General features: G+C 35.7%; 1 protein-coding gene across 3 annotated transcripts; it reads left to right on the top strand.

Moving 5' to 3' along the window:
• The first annotated feature begins 39 nt into the window (after positions 1-39).
• Positions 40-24,186, top strand: LOC116413032 (mediator of RNA polymerase II transcription subunit 26-like). Of its 3 annotated transcripts, none has more exons than XM_052895008.1 (10): positions 40-207; positions 11,984-12,058; positions 12,455-12,590; positions 13,624-13,700; positions 14,405-14,450; positions 14,926-15,027; positions 20,497-20,575; positions 21,837-22,125; positions 22,509-22,629; positions 23,187-24,186. In XM_052895008.1, exons 1-10 carry the CDS (start codon positions 145-147, stop codon positions 24,077-24,079), a joined length of 1,881 nt encoding a protein of 626 aa, XP_052750968.1. In that variant the 5' UTR covers positions 40-144; the 3' UTR covers positions 24,080-24,186. The 3 variants fall into 3 exon arrangements, with proteins under 3 accessions (XP_052750968.1, XP_052750966.1, XP_052750967.1); XM_052895006.1 differs by having other exon boundaries at positions 13,624-13,730; XM_052895007.1 differs by having other exon boundaries at positions 14,402-14,450; positions 23,187-24,185.
• Positions 24,187-26,135: the final 1,949 nt, after the last annotated feature.

The raw sequence follows: 26,135 nt of genomic DNA, 5'->3' as shown, positions 1-26,135 counted from the left end.
AACACGAGTGTGCGTCGCCTCAGTAGTTATCAGCTGAATTATTCGGCTAAAATGCCCTGGCACGGGCATACGTAGTCGTCGGTCCGCCATTACGACGCAGCCGAGACACGTTCGTCGTATTTAGTTAGATATTTTCATTTATAAATGAGTAATAACGCTCATGATCTAAGTAATCGACTACTGAATGCGTTGGATAACAATTACAATGTAAGTTGACGAGTTTTGAAGATCGTAAATCTCATAAATTGAGTTGAGATACGAAAACTATCCCCACGAGTCTGTGACACCCGATTCGATGTTGCGATTTAGCCACTTGGGAGGTTGTTCCTCTATTTTCCTAATGTTCCATACTGTTTATGTTAAGTGTTAAAGCTTGTTAGCTCAAAGGTTTTGTGTGTGATGTGAAATTACGAAGTTAAAATGTAGTGTGTGCGGATACGTGAGTGAGCGAGCGCAGTGGGGCCACTGAGGCACTGACGTCGCCAACGCGCCGCCTCTCGTCCCTCCGTCCCCAGTGCCAAATATTTTGCAATGTGAAAGTATGGAATCGTGCCACGCGTGACCTTCCCTGTCGATTTTCACGAAATGCATTGCAAACAGGGAGTAGTTGAAAATGTGTTTTCCATGCCTTTTGACCTCACGTGAGTATATACCTTATAACTTGCAGCGCAGAAGCTCCTCTCGTTGCTGGTGCAGTTCGGTCGCTATTGTTTTTGTCACATTGATGGTAATTTATTGTCTTCATAGCCATTTTTGATTGTGCAATCCAGAGGCAATTCAATTTTTTCAACTGTTTGTCATGCTCTTTCAGAAAGTAAGCTGTTACTATGGCTGAACCAACTGCACTGCCATTCTCTTCTGCAATATGATCAAAGTTATTTTTTAAAGACTATTTGTATTATCTTTGCTTATCATTGTGTTTCATTAATAACAATTATTAATATCATTGATATGTTTATAAGTGCTATTCTTTTAGTTGGGCATATAAAATACTGGTTTAAACTAAAAATTAGGTGTGCAAGTTTAAAGTAGGTTTATTTAATTGTTGCACCAACACCATTATGTTTAAACCAGCATCAACTGTTCTTTTATTGGCATAACTTCAGTGAAGAACATTGTATAATTACAGAATAAATTCTTAAAATTAATCTTACGTTAGGGATTTTCTTATCTATTTTATACCAAACAAGTCACATAGGTAAACAAATAGGTAATCCCTAATCAAGATATTAATTTTGTTCAAGTTTTATAGAAAACCATACCGCATAGCTAAATCTCAATACCATATCTATATTTGGAATTGATTAAACTCATTTTTGTGTCATTTTGAATAAATTTTTTTGCTATTTCTTAAAGAACCTTAATAGGTTTTTTAACTTGAGTTGTTACTGTAGTTTAACTTTAGGTTGGTATTTCTAAAAATTAAAAGTTATAACAAACTAAAATATCTAAATTTGTTGCAATTAATAAGAAATACTTTGTACACATTATAATTGATATATGAATGAAGATATTGTTGCATAACAACAGTACTATTACACAACTAATTTATCAAAATAATTACTCGGGAAACCTTTCATTTTTCAGGTTAAACATTGACCTAAAATTTTAGCAGTAGACAGTGTTAATACATACATACATACATACATATCTGTTACCCCTGTATCCCATTAGGGTAGGCAGGAAGATATGGAACGCCAAATGCTTCGATTCAAACAAAGTGTTAATAAGTTACATATTTAATACTTTCATAACTATATATTGAACATCTATATTATTAACATCTACTGATAACTCTTTTTCTATAAGTAGACTAGGTATATAGTTAATTTGGGAATATTAGGTGTTTTCCTTATTAATAATTCAACATAAACAATATTTCATAATTTTGATAATCCCTATGAGGCTGGCATAGTCACTCCAGTGTACTAAAGTCTCAACAAAAATTTGATTAAAAAAAATTTGATCTGCATATCATAGGGTTGATATATTATAAAAAAAAAATCCTTAAAGGTCTTTGAAAAAAGGACTACTTTTCCTATTGGTACATTTAATTGATTATAATTAGAATAAATCATTATAAATTTTCATACATTATTTAATTTTTTTTTGATCTAGCTTTACACAGCTCTCACGCTCAAAGATATATATATATATATATATATATATATATATATATATATATAGCCTATGTTACTTGCTGGTAATGTAGATTTATATAAGTGAAAGAATTTTTAAAATCTGTTGAGTAGTTTTAAAGTTTGTCCATTACAAACACAAAATAAAATTTTTCTCTATATAATTACTAGTATAGATAACTTGTAATAAAGTTTAAACTTTTAGTAAATCATAAGAGGCATTTTCAAATATTAACTCTACAATTTTACTGTACATCTGACCACAAAATGTCTAAGGAATTTGTCTTCCTGTTATTCTTAAACAAGCATATTGGTCTCGTAGAAAGCACCTCTGTTTATGATGCTCCTCTGTGACAAGTTCCAGGTCATCCCTGATGAAAGAAATTGATTAGTTTTGTATGTCTTGCTTTAAAGATATCTCTATAAGGACATATACAAACCATATGATGTATTCATATGGTATTTTATTTTATGCCATAATTTTATTTAAAATTAATTATATTAAATTTATAAACAACATAACTGAAGTAATTTTTATTTAAAACAAAATTAATTTGTTTTTATTATTTTTTTTTAAATTAATTATAATAAAATTAATTATATTAAATTAAAATTAATTTAATCTAAATTTTATATAAATATGAAGAAGAAAGACTGACTTTTTCATTGTAATGGATAAACTCTAAAAATAATTAACTGATTTAAAAAATTCTCTCATCTATGCTAGAGAAAGCTTCAATTTCAAGCATTTAATAAAATAAATGAAACTATGCAATGGATTCTGAAGTTTAAAAATTTAAAATATATGATACTAATAATAATATGGTTATATTATAAAACGTGGCTTTAATTAAAGGCAACCAAACCAATACATTAATGTCACAATTATATTTATTATTAAAATTGACTATTTGATGAACTCTTAAACTACAATATATATATTTCTATATCTATTTTAATAAATTATAGAGAGGTCAACCAACAAAATAACTATACATTTGTATTAAAAAATGCAATTAAAATATATAGATCTCTAATTTTCGCACTCAGCTCAATAATACGTCGACGCCGAGATTGGCATATATTATCTCTTCTTTATATAAAACACCTCACTATCTTAAAGAGCTTTAATTAAAGGTCAACCAAATAGTCTCAATACATTAATGTCACAATTATATTTATTATTAAAATCCTTGGCTTCGTAATATGTCTACATTTTCTTTCATGTAGTTACTCTTTTCCACTTTTGTAATTTTTGGACTAGATTTGTCAATTTCCTTGTGTGTGCAGACCAATTTATATCTATATGTTATAATAAATGTGTATATATATATATGAGTGTATGTGTAATGTATGTATATATATTGTTAATATATTTAATAAAATAACTATATTTTTGTGCATTACATGTTTTTGATTTTATGTTGTTGATTCACTCTTGATGCCCTTTTCTATCTGTTCTCCCTTAACTAAAGGTTGTCTGTAAAAATGCAATAAGACAGTGTATATTTCAATCTTATTTATGTTACTGTATTTCATTTGAATTATTCACTGTATGTATATTTTTATTTATGTTAAAGAGTTAAATAAATAAATAAATAGAAACAAAACTACTCGATGGATTTTAACGAAACTTGGTACAATTATTCTTCATACTCCTGGGCAGGTTATAGTGTACTTTTCGTCACGCTACGATCAATAGGAGCAGAACAGTGAAGGGAAATGTGGGGAAAATTGGAGAAGTTATTCTATTTTTAAGCTTCCATCGCGTGTGCAGTCTTAATGGTTACTTTTTAAAATGTAAAAATGTCCACAAGTGCGAAACCAGGGCGGGCCGCTAGTATAGAATAATATAAAAAACAAACTGTTGATTTTTTTTTTGTTTATTTATTGTTCTATTACTTAGAATTAAACTCCAAAGTTTTATGAAATGAAAAAGAACAAATTTTTGTAATTAACTGTTATTTTTCATTTGTATACACAGTCCTTTGACATATGCAACAGTTCTTTGTATCGATATTTTAGAAAATGCCGGATTATTTTCGAAAATAATGGAAATATTTTCAGTTCATCTGCCATTTATTATCAAATAGGTTGATGTATATTTCCTCAATAAGATTTAATTAATATATAAGCAAAAAAAAGTTGCTTTGACAGCTTTCTTAGGGCAAGTTGCCCAGTTTACAGAGACATACCTATATACATAAGTATATAACGAGAAATAAAAATGAACATAAGTTTAAAAAAAATTTAACAGGTATATTATCAGTGAATAATATGGACTGTATTATATTTCCAAAGAACTGAGTAATACCTCTGCTTCTACTAGTCTCTACTGTATTCTTTAATATTATTTATAATTTAATTTTGATATCCATAGATTCTAATTTTTTTTTTAATGGGTGATAATGGAATGGTAACCCCACCTGCGCTATCGGGATACGCTGGCGGACCACCAGTGAAGAATGATAGGTGAGGATGAAGCAGGTCAGTTGGCCCATCGTGACGAATTCAACAAGAATTGTTCATGATGGTTTCCAGGGGGAACCATGTGGAGGTCGACCTAATAGGGCATATTGCTAGCAATGGTGCTGTCAAACTCCATTGCTAACAGTCCCTTTCCCCCCATAGATTCTAATTGCTCAGTGAAGTCTGATTTAATAGTCTAAAAGGACTCAAATCTTACATAACTATAATTTATAAATATAACTACCAAATGTGATCAACTTTATTAGCAATTCTTCATCATTAATTAACAAAACCTTGATTTACACTAATTTGCTATATTACAGTACAAATTATCACTACATAGTCATGATAGATCCCTAATAGTTACTTGTTTATTAATTGAATTTATGAAATTTATATTTACTAAACTAAATATATAATTTTTTATACATATTTATGTGGTCCTGGCATAGAATAGGCCACCACTTCCTTTCCCGTGAGTGTCATAAGAGGTGACTAAGAGAGGGCAAGGGATAAGCAGAGGCCTCCCTCATAAAACATCTCTAAAGCCTAACTGTGATTGCTAATCTGCCTGGCAAGCGTGGCAACTATTGGCAAAGGTTATTATATTTAGCAGTGGAAAAATTAAAGCCTGATATGGTGATGATATTGTGTTCAAATTATTGATATAGAAAATACAAGTACAGCCCCTAATAGGGTAATCATTATTTGGTTTAACATATATGTTATATCTTGGCATGGTCATATCATGCCCAGAAATGAAAGCAATGTTTTAAAGAAAGTGTTAAGTATAAAGTGGAATGATGTAAAGGAAATGGATGACCAAAGAAAAGGTGGATGGACTGTGTGAAAGATGATATACGTAAAAGAGGAGTGAGCTCAGGTTTTCTTATATATATTATACTGTGCCAACCTCAAATAAATAGAAAAGGCAATGCAATGCTGATGTTAAATAATCAACAAACATATATATATTTCTTTATTAATTTATATTAATATTATATAAAAGGTGAACCTAACACTAATAATATGGTTTGATTTCGGTTTGAAGGGTGATATATGGCAGTGAATTTACAGGGTACACAGGAAAAACACCAGGAATGGCAACACATGGGCGTTATCATGTGCGAAACAGTATGTACTCTGTTATGTTGATGGTACTGCTCATGTCTATAGGTGACTGTTACCAATTTCCATCAGATGGGCGGTCAGCTTGTTTGCTATTCTAAGTTGCATAAAATCTGTCTATAAATATACTATCCACTAGACAATCTTAAGAAGGAACAATGAATCACTAATGAGTTACTTATTTAAATAGGTAATATATATATATATATATATATATATATATATATATATATATATATATATATATATATATATATATATATATATATATATATATATATATATATATATAAAATTGCCTTTAACTAATTGCTATCAGCCCAAATTAGAGTCATTAATATTATAGGAAATAATTATATAAATGACTTACGTAATTTGACATTTAACATTGCATGCCCAAGTGATATCAGTAGCAAAACATTGAGAACTGTATTTTAACTGTGTCTCTGTCTGTTCCGTGAGTCGCCGGGCAATGATAGGCAGATGTTGATAATATTATCTGATTTATATTCTCATCAAATTTAATATTATATATAATATATATCTATCTATTTATATGTATTTACTTATATATATTTTTATTTATTTATTCATTTATTTATTTATACATTTATTTATTTATACATTTATTTATTTATACATTTATTTATTTATACATTTATTTATTTATTTATACCTATCGGTCTTTTTAATTGTAAAGACATTTTATTTATTTATTTTTAACTATAACATTTAAGTTGATTGGTACACATGTATGATGACTGTAACTACTAATGAACTGTCAGTTTTCTCATATTGGATTTGCTGGAAGAAATCTCTATTGGAGATAAGCTCGCCCTTGTGCACTATTATGTTTGTTTTTACATTTTAATAACTTTTCTTGTGTACAATAAAGAATATTCACTAACTTTTGAGTACAAAGTAACTAACTTTTGAGGGAGTATCTGTCTATTTTTGTTTACTCACTATATATATATTTATTTTTAAACTTTCACATTATTATTTTAAATAGGTGATAATGGGGGGAAAGGGATTGTTAGTAATGGAGACTGAGAATCCCATTGCTAGTAATATAGCCAACCAGGTCGACCTCCTCGTTGTTCCCCCTGGAAACTATCATGGTTAGTTCCTGATGAATTCATCATGATGGGCTAACTGGCCTGTTTTCATTCTCATCTATCACCCTTCACTGGGAGTGAGGGATGATAGGTGAGGATGAAAGCAGGTCAGTTAGCCCACTAGAATTAACCACGACAGTTTCCAGGGGGAACCGCGTGGAGGTCGACCTGACAAGGTGTCTTGCTAGTAATTTTTACAATTCTTTCACCTATAGTATAGGTGAATGAATGGAAACTTGTTCCATTCAATGAATTATACAGTTTATAATGATTAACAATATGCACACAAACATAATGAATAATAAATTACATAAACTTAATTAAATAGAAGATAGAGAGGTGACAATGGACAGCCTTATCGTTAAATAGCGATCTCTTCCAGGCGACCTTAGGATGGAGAGGAATAATTAAAATTGTGTCTGGTTAAGGCGTAACAGAAAAAAAAAATAAGACTAAAAATGGGTCTAAATATAAATTGAAATGCTAAATAAATAATAATATACTTACACATAATAATAAAATCCTTATGCTTACATAAATAGATGCAAATAAATGATATATAATAATAATAATAAAGCCTTTATTCTCTGACCACAATTTAACTTTAACTTACATACTACTTATTACTAAGCTAGCTTACTAGCAACCATTATGTTGGTCAGGTTGTCTGTCGACATAGGCCTCCCCCAATTGCTTCCACTTTCCTCTATCCCTGGCTGACTTTCTCCATTCTTTAGGTAAATCGTCCTCGTATCTTTTGATTTGCCCTCCTCATTGTCTTTTCCCATTTCTAGTATACCGTTCTATTATATCCTTCCTTCTATTTTCTTTCAAAGATAAAAAATATATATATACATATATATGAATATATATATAAACTTATATAAAGAAATATATTGTATTAGTTACTAGACAGAGATGATTATCTTAAATAGTAATTTTTTACTTGTTACTTAAAATTCGTCAATGACTTTATTTTTCTCATACAAACTGGTAGTTCATTCCAAAGGTGAAAGATTTTTTAAATAGTTTTTAGTTTACCTATTTAAAAGAAACAAATCTTTTCTTGTAATATTAGTATATATATATATATATATATATATATATATATTAAATTCTAAATATGTTATTTGACATGTGAAATAAATAATTAATACTTAATTGAATTTTTTATGCAATAAAATTGGTATAGATGGTAGAATGAAACTATATGTAATAGGATTTACAACTCCTTATGGCGGGGAAATACCCTGGTTGATTTATCGAGGGGAATGTAACATGCGATGCAGATGATTAAAACCATTGAAAAAAAGTACTAATTTTAAAGGGGGGAAGGGATTGTTAGTAATACGGACTGCTGGCCCAGTTGCTAGCAATATACCCTGTCAGGTCGACCTCCACGTGGTCCCCCCCGGATACCATCGTGGTGAATCCCAGGTGTATTCATCACGATGGGCTAACTGACCTGTCTTTTCATTCTCACCTGTCATCCCTCACTGGTGCCCCGCCAGTGTATTCCGTAAGCGCGGCCGGGGCTCCTATTCCATTATGATGTGTTAAACTTATTTTACATAACATTTGATTCTAAATTATTATATTGAGTTTAACTCCTAAAATTTCATTCAGTACAGTGTATAAAATAATATGCAAGGCTAATCGTAAATATGTAGACATGATTACCCAAATCGCAGTTTAACTAAAAAAATTAATCAATACAGTACTGCTCACTATGAGTAAATACCACAAGATAATCTTGTCCATTTCCGATCCATATGTTTTTTTTTTTATCAAATCGGTAACAAGTTCAAGGTCACGTACGAGTGTTTAAAAAACAACAAACATCCATACAATAGTAGGAAATTGGTTATTTTAAGTTATTTTTTTCTCAGTTACGATCTATACACGGACGAATTGATTGCAATACGTCGTAAAATTGTTGAAACACTATTAAAGTTTATGGAGAAACGATCCCATATCAGAAATGTTGGTTGATAACATTCATAACCAAGCGCCAGTACCGTGTCTCTAGACATGCCTAGTTCGCCAGATGCAATTCAATTAATATGCAAATAATAGCAGAAACACCTGCTCTAACTGTCAACGTAATTATTATAATACTGTGCCAATTTTTAAACTGATTCTCGATTACATGCTTTTAAGCGTATTTTTTTTTCTGTAACCATTCTGATATTTGATTCTGATGTATATATAAATATTTTTGTATAATATTTGATGGAACCAAAAAACTTTATAATTTAGTTATTTATTTAGGGAACAGGATTACCATATACGTGCTTAGAAATTAACACAAGCCTTCTAGTAATGTCGTTTAACTATATTACTTTTAATTATTTAACTATTAGTTAATGTTTTCCAAACATCAAAGCCTAACTGCGGTTACCAACCCACTTGCCCATCGTAGCAACTACTGGCAACTCCTTTTATGGGAAAGGTTTATGTTGTTCAGCAGTGGACAAAGTTAATGACTGGTATAATAATAATAATTTTACAATCGATATAATTTATTGCAGTGTTCAAGAGTTCTAGTCTCTACTTTTTACTGACAATATCACCTTAACAAGGTGTGCTTTGTGGTCCTCTCTCTTGTGGTGTCATCTCCTACCGTAGGTTGGCGATCTCGATCCTTATCCACCGCCATCTTGAAAAGGGATCTGAGGGCCTACCATGAAATGTTTTCCGAAATTTCGGAGCCAAACGAAACGGAAATTTGATGTTAAAATATAAAATGTATGCCGTTTGGAAGTATTAAAAATGTTAAAATATTGTTCCTTTGGACTTTTATGATTAGGATGTATTACGAACGAAATGTTACACTCCATTTGTTGGTCCGATTTTGGTATAAACCAAAAACACGAAATTGAGTCCGAAATTTCGGAATTTCATTTCATGGTAGACTGGCTGGTGCTTATTTCGAACCACGGTTTTAAACTTTTTAACCAGTAGATTTGACGTCTTCCCCGTCTTCGATTTGTGGCATACAATTGAATAATGTAACATTTGTACTGACTAAACTGCTCCTACTGTACTTACTAATGTACGAGTGGCAACCTTTACCATCAAGAGTTTCTAGGGCGCCTAACGACACGAAATCCTCTGACGTAACCTACCGGATGATGGCTATACGTGCTCTCCGAAGCACGTGACAATAATTTTTAAATAATTCAAACATAAATTTTTTTAATGGATAATTATGGAATGGTAATTCCAGCTGCGTTAACGGTATACGCTGGCGGGGCACCAATGAGGGATGATAGATGAGAATGAAAAGGCAGGTCAATTAATCCATCGTGATGAATACACCTGGAATTCAGCTCGACGGTTTCCAGGGACCACGTGGAGGCCGACCTGCCAGGGTATATTACTACTAACAATTCCTTCTACTCCAACATCAATTTTAGAAATTAAGAGGTTTTGGTAGATGATTTTACCTAAGTACTACTAGTTCGTCGTAAAACATACTACTGATCTATCGCCGGGAGGGAAAGGATTGTTAGCGATGAAACCTAACAGCCTTATTGCTAGCAATATACCCTATCAGGTCGATCGCCACGCGGTTCTTCCTAGAAACCGTCATCATTAATTCTTGTCGAATTCGTCATGATGGGCCAACTGTCCTGTATTTATCTCTCACTGGTGCCCTGCCTATATATATTTCACTAATAGTTGCCATTTCATGTTCACCCACTGAAAAAACTGAAGTGTCACCGCTTGAAGAACCTAAGACCAAAAAGTGCTTAATATAGCTACCATATTAGCCATAACAGACTAATTTAATTAAGACTAATATTTTAATTAAGACTTTTAGGCAAGTGGCCTTTAAAAAAAAAAATAGCTTTTTAATAGACTTAAAAAAGCAGGAGGTTCACAACTCGATTGTATTTTTTGTTTGTTACCTCATAACTCTGTCACTTTTAAACCGATTTGGATGATTCTTTTTTTAATCTGTAAGGATGTACTTACAGATTAGTCTTATAGAAATTTTATCAAAATTCATATCGTAGTTTAGTTTGCAAATCAAAATACCTAACTAGTTTTTTATTAAAAACTAGTTAGGTATTTTACTAAAAGTTTTTTATTTGTTTGTGAAATACAATCTTAAATTATTTAATATTCAAGTATATTTTCTAAACTTCAATTAATTCCAACAAAGTTGTTTTTAGATACTAGCTAGACATCGAATTTGTCTAAAAAAATATACGTACATTCGAAAAACATTACTCTCCTTTTTGCGGCAGTCGGTTTAATAGCATAAAACGTTTATTTACATTGATCTGAGGCACCTACTTGCGGAATTTATTTCAATATGTCCGCGATCTAGATGTTTATAGATGTAACCGGTGTGCATAAACCCAGAATAATCGTAATGAGAGCGAGACTACATTAAATATTTTTAAACGGCTTCCAAAATGATGAGCTTCTCTATCTACTTTTTTGGTTCAGGTCGTTGGACTCCTATAATATGGTTGCACACGATGGCTAGCTTATTCGTCATACTCGTGAACAGGTGCTTGTTATAGGGATTGGTCTATTCAGGAATACTGTGTTTGATTGTTGTTTTTTTTTTATCAATATAAAGTTGGTATCATCATTCCAGTCATTTGTATTTTTTTTGTAATCTCAACTTTATTTTTAAAAAAGCAATAGTCGAGTTTCTTCCTCGTTCTTCTCAGCTGAAATCGCACATCTAACTGGGTGGTCCGATCCTCTGTTTCTATCCTCACCTATCATCCCTCCCTGGTGCCCCGCCATCGTACTTATATGGTAGCGTAAGCGGGGTTACCATTCCATTTTCATTCCACTAAAAAGGTTATAACTCGTCGTGTGGTCCTGGCATAGAATAGGCCACCCCTACCTTTCCCGTGGGTGTAGTAAGAGGCAACTAAGGAGGGGCGAGGGATGGGCAGCAGCGTCCCTCTTAAAACATATCTAAAGCCTCATTGCGGTAGACAATCCGCCTTCTAAGCGTGGCAACTACTGGCATAACCCCCCAAAGGGAGGCTTAGTTAGGATTTGTTCAGTAGTGGTCAAAGGCTGATATGATGACGATGATGCGAAATGAGTTTATAACGGTAGAATGATTTTATTAATTAATTAAATTTTACATTCCAGGTTGTCGACATGCATGCCGTTAACGAAATCATATCCATTTTGGAAAAAATTAATATCACAAAAGAGTTGCTGGAGGTTAGTACACTAGAGAATATAAAGTAAGCTAGCCAGTAAATTTTTTTTTTATACAAGTTAGAATGGCAAACAAGCTGACGGCCCACCTGATGGAAAGTGGTAACCGTCGCCTATAGACATGAGCAGTACCATGGACATAACAGAGTATACTGTTTCGCCCATGATACCCCCCATGCGTTGCCATTCCTGAGGACTCAGGTGTTATTCCTCTGTACCCAGTAAATTCACGCCGAAACACAGCTTTGCAAACACAGCCGCTTCACTGTTGAAACACAAATGGGACAGAGGTACCCAAGCAATCCACTTTTGTACAGTCTCCCTCCCTTTATTACTGTGATGCCTATTATCAAGGTCGATTGACGATTGTTTTTAATATGTACGCGTCTCCTATTTCAGACCACCCGACTGGGTAAGCATGTGAACGAGCTGCGACGCAAGACGTCGGATCCTACGCTCGCGCGGCGCGCCAAGATCCTCGTCAAGAGGTGGCGGGACTTGGTCATACCCTCTGTGACATCGCCCGGCCACACCGGTGAGTACACCTTCGTTATTCACAGTGGGGAAGAGAAAGGGATTGTTAGTAATGGGGATCTAACAGCCCCAACAAACCTCCACGCAGTGTGGGCAAAGGGGTTGTTAGTAAACCTCCACGCGGTTTTCCCTGGAAACCGTTTTGGTTAATTCTTTAGGATTCGTCACGATGACCTGCTTTCATCCTCCCCTATCATCTCTCACTGGTGGCCTCGTCAGCATATACTGATAGCCCGGACGGAGTTACCATTCTTATCCAAAAAAGAAAACTTTCACGTGGTTTTCTCTGGAAACCATTTTGTTTGATTCTTATGGAATTCGTCACGACTGGCTGACTGACCTACTTCCATTCTCTTTTATCATCCCTCACTGGAGCCTTGTCAGCGTATAGGTATCAATGTATATTTATTAATGTGATTGCTGTGCCCTTTCAGGGTTCATGTTTGCTACTTTTAGTAAATTAAGACCAATTTTGTTACAACATGTAATAGCAATAAATAAATGAATGAATGAATGAATGAATGAATGAATGAATAGCGCAGGCGGGATTACCATTCCATTAAAGAAGCCATAATGAGGTCAGGGCAGTTGGCCCATCGTGACGCAACAGTTATCAGGAGGAATCACTACCTGACAGACCTGTAGCAACAAAGCAACAAACTGCACAAACAGTTCGCAATTGCTAATTGTAAAAAAAAATATATACATACGTACATACCTGTTACGATATATATATATATATATATATATATATATATATATATATATATATATATATATATATATATATATATATATATATATCATTTGCTGTCATATTTTACTATTATAGCAATTCACTTTTAGAATTTTGACATATCTGAGATTATTTTTCAGACGTGTCTATACATAGTTGGAAGCTCCGTTCAGATCCTAGGGCACCAGATTTGGTGGACTAGGCTCACCCCTATTTAAATATGTCTCTGCTCTGGAGTATAAAATTTCGAGTTATATTTTTGAAACTAAGTGTGTAACTATTGTGTTCTTCTCTCCAGGATCAAATCGATCTTCAGCTGAGCGATCAGTTCGACGGCTCGGTGGCACTCCTCTCACTTCGCCAGCCCTCTCCAGGGTAAGAAAACCAGGGGACACCATTACAAAGGTCGTCTACATTATTTCCACTAGGATGTCGTCATTTGCTGAATTGCAACTCTGAATTCGGGGTCATATTTTTGACGATGTACAATTTGTACTTATACGACCCTATTGGTTATACCATAAAAATAATGAAAAATTTTGTCCCACATGAAAAACCGACTTCGATTGTGACGAATTATTTCGATCTAAAAACTAACTACGGAATTGATTTAAAAAAAATATCTATGGGACTAATCTGTAAATATATCCTAATAAGATACGAAAATAATTTTTCAAATCGGTTTACTATTGACGGAGTTATGACGAAATAAACATGAAAAAAAAATACAATTCCTTTTTTTGGAAGTCGGTTAATAAATAAATTAGGTAGAAATGACACCGTTGTTCTCCCAAATTTATTCTATTAGTTTATTATAATTTAGTAAATATTTTATTTACTAATTTATAATATTTAGTAAATAATTTTATTTCTAAATTAAAATGATCAACTATAATTTAACCGTTAAACCGTTTAAAGTTACCGACATGTATAAAAGAACCGACAACCGATAGAGGAGAAACTTTCTTGAGTGGCGACCCCCTACGGGAAAACTCAGTGTAAAACGACTCCGCACTAGATGGAGTGACGACCTCAAATACATTGCAGCACTTATTTAAAGTCTAACCAATTATCAGCAGGTGGTGAGCCCGGCTGTACCCAGTCCTCGCCCACCATCACGACCTGGTAAGCATCGAGCACCTTCGATCTGACCGTCTCTCTGTGTTGTTTTTTTTTTAACGCAGACTGCAATTTTTTAATTGCTTATTATATTTATAATTCATATTATTTTAGGAAGTTTGAGCTTCCATCTTAAAATATGTCCAAAACCTAACTACCGTTGCCAATCCGTCTGCCAAGTGTGGCAACTACTGGCAAAACCTCCAAGGAGCAGGCTTATGTTCAGCAGTGGACAGTTAAAAGCTGACATGATGATGATGATAATTACATTGAATATTAATTTAAAAAAATATACAAAATGTAAACACACATACCTGCAACATACCGGCAACACGTCTGCAATTTCTCTTATGTTGCAAGTGCCTATGGGAGCGGTAATCACTTACCATCAGGTGAGCTGCTTGCTCATTTGCCTCCAATGTCGTAAATAAATTACAAAATGTATTTTGTTAATATATCTATGTGTTTATTGTACATGCAGCATGGGGTGGCTACGAGTCGGACTCACAAGATGTCATCCTGGTGGACGATGACCCGCCCCCGCCCGCGCCGCCGCCAGCACCGTTCAAGTCACACATACCACGTGAGTATACCACTCGCATCGCTCCGCCTTCTTACCACGTCAGTACCACTTTACTCTTTACCACACAGTACTTTACCACAGAACTCGCATGCTGGGTCGGTTCCGGCATAGAATAGGCCTTTCCCGTGGGTGTCGTAAGAGCCAACTATGGGAGCTTATGGTGGAGGTATGGACGGCAGAGTCCCTCCTAAAACATCACCAAAACCCAAACTGCGCTTTGTGACGGTTCGCCTATAGTACAATAGGTTTAATACCATATAAGTACATAAAAAAGAAACAGGGGTTCCTATGGGTGACCACTGCGAAAGCTGAGCTATTTAATATAAACAAACTTTAAAGTCAAGGTTCACAATAGCGTACAGAGAAGACGTTACCATATATGAAATATTGACACAGAAGGGAAACTCCTTTGATGTGTTTCCAAAGTGTAGTGGATGTCACAAGAAAATTAAATAAATTAAACAAAAATATATTATATTTTATATATAACCAAATTATAGTTTACCTTTTTATCATCAGGTGTAAAAAAGATACATACAACACAGTTTAATAAGGTTTATGAGAGTCTTTAAAGTTTTATAAATTCGATAATCAATTTAATATAAAATACCAAAATACGTTAACATATAATTAAATTGAATTTAAAGAAAAGTTCAGTTCGAATAATAGGCTAAATCTGATTATTGAAATATCTACCCTTCGGTGACATAATCTATGACGTTATTAGAAAAAGAATAAAAAAAAAAAAAAAAAGAAAAAAAGAGGGACGGCAGATCGGCGGGCGCGCGAGAGTGGCTTTTTAGGAATTGCGCAATAAAAAAGGGAGGAGAAAAAAAAAATGGCACGGGAGTGGTGTTTTAAGGAACTGCGCAATAAAATAAAAAAATAACTAGGATATAGATCTAGGAGGGACTGGTTCGATGAAGGAGTTTGAAATCTTAGTGTATCACTATGGATTAAGTGTGTGAAATTAATCAATAGAAGACTGGAGAATCCGGTGAGCTTGTTCCATTTATTACTACGTAGTTAGATTTTTGACTGTGATCACAGGCAAAGTCTATACTTAATATTTTTCCCAACAACTATTAAAATACGTATTTAGTCGAGTCCATATACCTTTAGGTAATGCGTATATCGTTAAATGCAATCACATTTGAACAAATTTTACATCAATATAATTTACGTACTTACGTTATTCTACTCATATACAAAATCCAATTATATGGTCGTTTGATAGAACTTCATCAATTTGATTCAATGTTCTAATTGTCCAGTTTTGGAAAATATTTATTAAATCAGCTATTAACCTATTATAATATTAACTAGTTTCATATCTAGTTATTATAAAGTATTTATTTATTGAGGATAATAGACTAAAGTGACTATGGTCTGGTCTCATTGCTAGGGAAACAACCATTGATGAGAGAGAGGGGTTATTGAGTGACGACTCTGTAAATGCAAATGTGGTGTGGGCTACCTCCATTGTTTGGAGTGACTGTTTTATGTGTATTGTGGGGCCGTTCCTTGTGTCAGTCGGTGGAAATTGCCTGTGTTCAGTCGTGGGTTGGTGATGGTTGAGACGATGATGATGATGAAATATTTGTATTTATTACACTATTACAGTGTTGGTTTGGAATATCTGTTCATACTTAACGCTTCATGGTGAAGTGTTTTATACCATTACTCGGTCGACCAGATTAATGATTCTTAGTCTATATTTGATTATCCATGACTACATGTGGGGATTTGTTTTACACCAGATGTACAAAGAGACAGCTTAACTGTTGCAAGTGATATTATGTGAATGTAATACTTTTAATACATTATTAATTGTGTTACTAAATAAATTCATGTGACTGTGGGGTGTTTATGGTAAACAAGCCTGTATTGTTTAAATAGATATTTTGTCTTGATTTATTATAAACTTTAATATTGATTTTGTTGTAGTAAGCAAGCTGATAATAACAATTCTGTGTGTATTACTGATTACTAATAATATTTAATTATGCTGATATTATAGGTGTGGATTTATTTCCTAATGGTAATAAAAGTACTAAAAGATTCTCTGACTATAGTTACTCTTAACTAGATATGAGGTTCAGTATAAAATTGGTACTGTATGACACTTGTGAAGCTATGTATTTTACTCATATTTAGAAAGGAAGTTGTCCTGGCGATAAGTTTTGTATGTGTGTTGTTTGTTCATGTTATATTGACTAGACAAGTTCAGACAGGGTTAATATTAGTGAATATTTACTGGATTTATATTTAATATACATGTTTTGAATATTTTATGGGAATAGTATGGAGATATACAAGTAGTAAAATATAATATTAGTATTTTATAAATTTAATTATTGAGTTATATGTTTATGTCGGACTGTATCCAAGGAGATATTATCCTATTAATATCAAGTTAGGACAATTACTTTAAATATTAATAAAGCAAACACTAACACTGATTATTTACTTCTTTAATAAATTTACATTAGAGGTTAGGAATCAAATAGATAGCATATTGGGAAAATCTTCACCACACATGTATTTGAGGAATGTTCTTGATAATTAGTACTGTATGTATATATTATTGCAAGTACAATTGCAATAAGAATGATAAACTTCTAATCTTCTGTTCATTCTTGAATTTGAAAGTAAGCTTGGCTACTGATATGAATATAAAACTGCAGCATTACTGGATACTATTAATTATTTCTGGTGTAAACCATGATTATTTGTGTCACTGATAATTTAGTTATATATTACGGTTGATATATGATGATTTTATATTTAATTATATTAAACAAATACAAATAAACAAACTTGCTAGTATTTGTTACGTTGACAGTTGTGATAGATAATCAAAATTCAATTCAATACATCAATACGTCATTCAATACGTCATTAATGTGACAGATGTCAAACAAAAGGGAGGTGATACACGTTATGATTCTATATCTAAGTCTATAGAAAAATTTATATAATTTTCTGTTATTTTATAATAACTGTAGGGGAAATATTAGAATTATTTATATGAGAAAACATACTTAAATGATATGATAATTATTTAAAGACCTAATTTCTTAGGGAATTAATCATGATGATTTAAAACTTGTTTATCTGAGAAATCCTCTTAATAAATAGGTTTTACTAAGACACTAAAAGGAAGTAGATATAGTATAACTATAGTACAGCTACAATAATTGTATGGGACTTACTGTCCTTTCTATACAAATATATATTTAATCTATATCTTTCACATTATAATTATGCAATATATTACCTCTACTACTACAACATACACAAATAGGACTTATTGTCCTTCCTATATACCTATATATAATAATTGACCTGGCACTTTAATGTGTAATTTATCAGTACTTATGACAACAACCAATTAGGACTTATAGTCCTCTCTATAAAGCTACATAATTATTTAATCTGATTATTTCACAATGTGATTAATCAAACCTCTACAAATATTACAAAAGATCTCTATTACTCTCAACACAATAATAGCTTGTTGGACTTAGTGTCCTCAAACTTATAGAAAACCCAACTGGTTATTTCACGAGACGTTGTTAACTTGTGATTAATCAGTGTCTTTTAAAGGACTTATAGTTCCTTTAGATATATCTCTCTGAATAAATAATTGGTTAATTCACAATGTGGTTAATCAACTATAATATTATATATAATTGACTGGACTTATAGTTCATTCAATAGCACTCATTACTTTTAGTAGCTCTCGACCTATGGGTTGGACTACTCGTTCTTAGGCTCTGGCCTAATCAACAGATGTAACTTGAACCTTGAGTATTCTTGGTATTAAGTAAATAATATTAAATTGACAATGCTATGTTATGATATAGCAATTATCAACATTATATGGCTTGGCCAATTCCAGGGTGTGGAAGGTATCCCCTATCACACAAATCTTCATCTCTATCGGACTGTCTTCACAGGTGATCTCTAATGTCACATTATAGGGCCGAAGGGTTATGTCCCATCAAAGTAGGTTCTGGTGTCTGGGTGATCTCGCTTCTTGGTCTGATCTCTTGTGGAGCCGAAGGGAAACCCCATTGAGTAAGCTCGTAACAGGGTGACGCTGGGAAACAGTTTCGTACTGTTAGTGGGTGATCTCTATGTCGCCATATAGGACTGAAAGGGTCATCGCCCATGAGTAAGCTCTCGTGTCGGAGTGATCCTGGGATTTCAGTTCCGATCCTTTTGCCTCTGGCAAACACCCATTTATACTGGAAGCATCGCCACTGTAATGTTGAAGTAAATGTACTTATGTTTGGTTTGGAACTGAGAATACTCATGCCCTTATTACCATCAGAGTGCATTAATAAATAGTAATACCCTTCCCTACCTTTTAGGAGGAAGAGTTATAGATAGTTGGAAAGTCTTCCACTGGTCCGGGCGTGTGAGGGGCCCGACCGCTCCCCCATTTTTTTTGATTATTACAGTTATTCTATAATTTACTATTAAATTAACATAACTTCCTTGTTACATGAATTATGAGTATAATTCATTAATTATTCTTAATCCTTAAAGATTTATCAATCATCTTCATTATTTAACTCCTATCATATACCAATTAAAGAACCTTTTGGTTATTACACACACAACGGGTCCTACATTACTAGACGATCACACATTTATTTATCTGGCCAGATGATCAAGTGTTCTACTATAAGATCTGTTCAATATTATGTGTTTATTGTAAGGGTTTTATGATTCATAAGATGTTTGTGGTGTATAAGACAATATAGGTATGGGGTTATATTGAGGGTGTTAGGCCATTCTTTAGGGTATATTTTCATAGATTTCATTAGGTAAAGCCTTCGTAGGCTTTTCTTAGGCTTTGTAGGTTTTCCATGTGTAGGTTAGTTAAGAGGGTAGTAATTATAAGGGGCACAAAGGGGGGGACCATCACAGCTTGCCAACCCACCTGCCATGCGTGACAACTACTGGCAAAGCCCCTCCTTATGGGGCAGGCTATGGTCAGCAGTGGACAGTAAACACTCACATGACCAGTGTATTATTTTAGTTATTGTAAAAAGAACGTTTGGGTTTAAGTATAGGTGAATATACGTAATTATTTTTAAGATCTTTTACTGGCAATCAGCAATATTTAGTAAATAAATTTGTGTGCATCTCTCTCGCTCACGTCTTTTTTATTGTGTTTCTTATATTATGTTCCTTTTGCCAGAGGGAGACTGTACAAAATTCGTTTTCTTGGGCACCTCTGTCCCGTTCGTGTTTCAACCGTGAAGCAGTTGTGTTCGCATGGCTGTGTTTCGGTTTGAAAGGTGGGATATGGCAGTGAATTTACAGGGTACAGAGGAATAACACGTGAGAAAAAAATTGAGTGCTTACGAGTTTTTTTTTATTGTGTTTTTCATATAAAGTGAACGTGATCCAGTTTCCAGTTTTCTGTAATGTTACAAATATTAAATGTTGCAGCTGTAAAAAGGACACTATCGCCGGCGAATCCACACGATGAAAAGAAAGCGAAACGAGACAAAAAACCCAAGAAAAGAAGGTGAGTCAGAACTATATTTTTACTAATAAAATGGTAACTGGACTATGTTTGTACTTGGGGGATATTTTTGAAAAATTAATGTGTAATATAAATATAATAACAGAGTGTAATATATTTACATATGGTTTATGACCAATAGATCTACTACCTTTCCTACTACTACTACCTTTCCTACCAATAGATCTACTAACTTTCTACAGGTTTTTTCTTTTTTTTTTTTATACAACTTAGAATGACAAACAAGCTGACGGCCCACCTGATGGAAAGTGGTAACCGTCGCCTATAGACATGAGCAGTACCATGGACATAACAGAGTGTACTGTTTCGCCCATGATACTCCCCATAGATGCCAAAACATTTGATTTTTTTTATGTTTTTTTTTTTTACCACAAAAATGGCAAACAGCATACAGCCTATCTAATGATAAACGGTCACTTTTTGTTAGATTTATTTTTGTTAATTTCTCGCATTTTTTTTTTTAATTTGCAATCATTCTTAGGACCGTAAGCAAATGCTTTGTCTTTACTAGTGTTATAAAGATGAGAGATTTATTTGTTTGGTATGAATAAATTTAACTATTCAACTGATTTTCAAAATTCTATATGTTCATGTATACATATAGTTGACGGTTACCACTTTCCATCAGGTGGGCCGTCAGCTTGTTTGCCATTCTAGGTTGCATAAAAAAAAAAAGAAAAAACCTGTAGAAAGTGACATTGTCAGCAAGTATATTATTTTTTTCAAAATTCTATCTATTCGTGCAAAGCCGGGCCGGATCGCTAGTGTGATATATTGTAATGTGTAGCCATAATACCCCCCCCCCCCCATAGCTTTTATTATAAAGTACTATAATAGTAGCTAAATGAGCGATTACTAATTTCAAACACGTATAATATGTATGTATTTTTGTGTTAATAAATGTATGTAGACAGACATATAGACACAATACATATGGCAATTATAACACTTCATATCACTATGCCTTAGTTTTTTTTTTAAATGGGTGATAATGAAATGGTATGTATACACTGGTAAGGTACCAATGAGGGATAAGAGGGGAAGATGAAGAAGGTCAATTAGTCCATCGTGACAAATTCACTAATGAATCAATCACGACAGTTTCTAGGAAGAACCGCGAGGAGGTCGACCTGATAGGGTTTATTGCTAATCCCCATTATTAACAATTCCTTTCCCCCTATGCCCTAAAGTAGTCGGTGTTTTTATGTAAAACTGTTGTTAGAGTAGCCATTTTTGTGCACAGGGGCTACAGTCGTGCAGGGTCGGGCGCGGAAGCGGCGGCGGGCGCCGGCGGGGCCGAGCCGGCGCCGGCGCCGCTGCCCCCGGCCGCCCCCCTCGCGCCCCACGCCCCCGCCGCCCCCCTAGCCCCCCACGCCCCCCTGGCCCCGGCCGCGCACCAGCCGCCCGCCGCCGCCTGGGGGGCACGCAACGGCTCCGCGCACTCGGACCGGCGGCGGAACGGCTACCGGAGGAATGCCGTCGACCCCTACGCTGCGCTAGTTCATAGGATGCCGCCCGCCGGCGCTAAGAAAGTGGGTATACGGCTCCCAGTGGAGGGATCGTACCAGCAGTTCTGTTGCAATCCAATATGACGTAATTAATATACTTGAAGAACTATTAGTTATTATTAATTTTGTAATAATCTAAATAGATTTATTTCCAAGTCAGTAGATTTATCACTAACTTACCGTGTGGTTGCCTTGCATTTGATAATTCGTTTTAATTGACAAAAGTATGTTTGCGGTTTTGCATGGGACCGCATCAGGGGCATCTAAAGTTACTGCCTCGGAGTTGAGTTCGTTAAAGTTTTATTGTCAGTTGAGTCATCGGATCCATTAATTTAAATTGGTCGTGAATAAGTTTGAAATACAATAATTTTTATATCATAAATGTTTTTTTTTTTAATGTATTCCAGGTTAAGACTACTAAGGAACTCTTAGAGGAGATCCAATCGCGGAAAGGCGGCAAGCCGGCCGCGTCCCCATCGCCACCCGGCTCGCCCGCTTCTCCCGACGTGATGCTTATAGAGCCCGAGGGTAAGTTGATAATTACTTTCATATATAATTACAGTATAAGTACTAGTACTTAATGGGTCAAAACTCAAATGGGTTAAAGCTGAAAATCAGTGTTTTGTTCCTTGAACAATGTTCCACGCTGAGCTTCGCACCTTTTTGTATTGCTGCAGATCACACATAATAACACAATTTTATAAATCTTATGTTGTTTTATGTATTATCTATTCTTATAAACATGTGTGTGATTAGTAACATCCAAATAAACGATATATCTATCTATCTACTAAAGTACAGTACTCCTTGCCCGCTCGCTGCCATCAGACCTCATCCCCTCTCAAACACGCAACAACACCCAAACAATTTTCTCGCGCTAATAGTAACTACACACGTACACATTGTCATCTGTATTGAGGTTAATTGTTTTTGTAGTTGTGACGGAGCAAGGACCGCAGCGTTATTATGAAGTGTTGGCCGTGTGGATACATACGTAATACTCAGCGGTGTCGTACGCGGGTGACGATGTAATCATAGTGGGGTAGCGGTGAAGATATCTAATGTAATTCTATTTTTTTTTCCAGTGTGTACTGTGAAAGTGGAGTCTCCCCTCCGCAATGGAGGCAGCGAGCCGCGGGCGCCGTCGCCGGCGGTGGCCGCGTCGCCGCTGCCGCCGCTCGAGGACGAGCGCGAGTACGTGGAGTGCACGTGCGGCACCGAGCTGGCCGACGCCGCGTGCCCGGCGGCGGCGGCGGGCGGCGGCGTGCGGCCGCTGCACGTGCGCGCGCTGCACCACGCGCTGCTGCCCGGGGTCAACGGCACGCGCGCGCCGCCGCTGCCGCACCGCTACGCCGTGCGGCCCGCCGCCTGCCCGCGGCGCGCCGGCCTCTTCGCCAGCGTCGTGCCGCTCTACAACTACTCCGACTACGCGGACGACTACTGCGCCAAGAACATGGACCGCGTGCCGCTCTGCTCCCACCTGCCCTGGACGGAGTTCGCGCCGCCGCCGCCCTCGCCGCCGCCGCTGCGGCCCTACCCGCTCCACGACGACGACGACGGCGCGCCCGAGCCGAGCGACAGACTGAAACCGCCGGCGGGCGCGGGCGCGGGCGCGGGCGCGGGCGCGGGCGCGGGCGCGGACGAGCCGCGGGCCGCGGCCGACACGCCCGAGCACCGCACCGTGGAGCGCACGAGAGCGGAGCCGGCGCCGGACGGGCGCGGGCTGGTGGCGGCGGCCGCGCGGGCCCGCGCCGCCGTGCGCTACGACTACGCGCAGCTGGCGGCGGCGCCCGTGCTGGCGCTGCCGACCGCCGGGCCCGACGCCGCCGACGCGCTGGCCGCGGCGCTGGCGCGGGCGGCACAGGACACGCGGCGCGACGAGCTGGGCCGGCCGCCGCGGCCGCCGCTGTTCGCCGAGTGGCACGAGTGCGCGCAGCTGGGCGACCTGGTGGCGCTGCCGTACGTGGTGATCGACTGACGCCCGCCCCGCCGCCGCCCCGCCGCCCCACCCCCGCCACCCCCCGAGTGCCAAAGCCGCGCGCCGCGCCGCGACCCAAGTGTCCTTACGTTAGATATAAGCGCAGCCCGTCGTACGCAGCGGCGGCGGACGTTCGGTGTGTGCGAGTGGCCGCGTGTGTACACGAGGCGACCGCGTGTGGAGTGCGACAGGTCCGACTTGATGATTTTGAAACGATTTACTTGTCGTATAGTATAGTGGAGTGTCAACTGATGTGTTTTAGTCATATATTTATTTTGTATCGCTGTAGGAGGAAACAAATTTTGTACGCGGTGGATCGTCTCACGCCAGTTGTGATATTAAGCTTATATTGAAGTGATTGTGTGACGTTGTATTCGCGGGTGCCGCCGACGCATGAGCTTCACCAGATGGTGACATTTGTGAATAAAGTGATATAAATAAAAAAAATCCACTGATATTATTATGGTAATTATGTTCGGAACTGTTGTAGCAATTCGCCAACACCATTAACAATATTCATAATTTGTCTATGGTTGTTGTAATTAAAACACAAACTGATTATATGAATTTAAATCCAATTAGCAAATGACTGTTTTGTACCAAGTTGCTCAACTCCGTCTGTGTTGACACCAGCGTTACGAAATTATAGGACTCGGAAGATAATTAGATCTCTAATGCATACTAGGAAATGACACTAGCTGACAAGGCCTTTTTCTGACTTTTTGGTATGGTATCATTTTACACCATAAATAATGGAGTAAATTAACTATTGTGAACTTATTATTGAACTTATATGATTCACATTTGTTACGAATTTATTTTGTGCCAGAAAATAAAATAAATATAAAAAGAGGTACATTAAATTTGTATGTTTGGGTTTGGCTTTTTTTTATATAGTGTACATTGACTGAGTCCAAACTATACATTCTTGAAACTTGTCCTTTCTGGTGATATTTTGAATAAAATGATTTTCTTAAATATGATACTTATTGAGAATAGTGGGCCAGTATATACTTAAAAAAATGACAGTTTGCTAAGAAACGTGCAATAAAAAAAATATAAAACAAATATACATCCTGACATTAATCTAAAAAACAAAATGGATTTGTCAATATGTTAATAATCCGCAAATAGAAAATAATAATGTTATCAAATATAAAATAATGTGATCTGACCAAAGTTGAGGTTTAAAGCAAGTGTGTTATATTTAACAGTGATCCCTCAGTAAATAATTATCATTATATCATATCAGTTTATAACTGTAGCAGAGTTATGCCAATAGTTGCCACACTTGGCAGGCAGATTTGCAAGCGCACTTTGGCTTTGGATGTTTTTTAAGAGGGCCGCTGCTGCCCATCCCTCGCTCTCCCTTAGTCGACTCTTACGACACCCGCGGGAAAGGAAGGGGTAATCTATTCTATGCTGGGACCATACAAGAAAACAATACCATACCAATAAATCAGGAAATGGCCTAATTTAGCTATTGTTCTATTGTTGGCTACATTCCGTCTATTGAAGCTGATGATACGGCATTGCCTTCTGTTACTCACTACATATATTTCAACTCAAATCCACCTTTATTTGTATAATATTCCAAATAAAAATTAAAAAAAAAATCTCCAAAATGTTCATATTGATCCTTGTTACCGATTGTGATTTATGAGATGGAAGAAATTAGCTAATTAATAATAGGAGTTCCAATTGTATATTATACATATATATATTGCTATATAATTGAATCAAATATCAATAAAAAACTTGCAACATATGTCCAAAATATTGATCATGATACATCTAGATAGATTATCAAGTGTCATAAAACATACTGAATTTTTTTTTAACTAAAAGCGCGCCATTTTTCTGTGTTGCCATTAAAAACTAATGTTTTGGTTATTCCTATTCACGCATACTAACAAATGAAATAAAATTTAAGCATTGTCTTAATAGAAATTTAAAAATACAGGAATTAAAAAAATCTGCAGTTTTTTATAGTGTTTGTGACATATACTATATCTAGATGTGTCTGATTACAAAATGACCATATGAAATTATGATC

Source organism: Galleria mellonella, unplaced genomic scaffold (genome assembly GCF_026898425.1).
Source record: "Galleria mellonella isolate WM207_F2 unplaced genomic scaffold, CSIRO_AGI_GalMel_v1 utg261, whole genome shotgun sequence".
Taxonomy (NCBI): Eukaryota; Metazoa; Arthropoda; class Insecta; order Lepidoptera; family Pyralidae; genus Galleria; species Galleria mellonella.
This window is presented reverse-complemented; position numbering and strand designations above follow the sequence as displayed.

Bases quoted from the DNA above. Each gene is read 5' to 3' on its own strand.
- LOC116413032 (XM_052895006.1), top strand. From the start codon at position 145: ATGAGTAATAACGCTCATGATCTAAGTAATCGACTACTGAATGCGTTG. The intron at 13,731-14,404 runs GTCGTCTACATT...AATTATCAGCAG, and splicing joins CAGGGGACACCATTACAAAG to GTGGTGAGCCCGGCTGTACC. The intron at 22,630-23,186 runs GTAAGTTGATAA...TTTTTTTTCCAG, and splicing joins GATGCTTATAGAGCCCGAGG to TGTGTACTGTGAAAGTGGAG.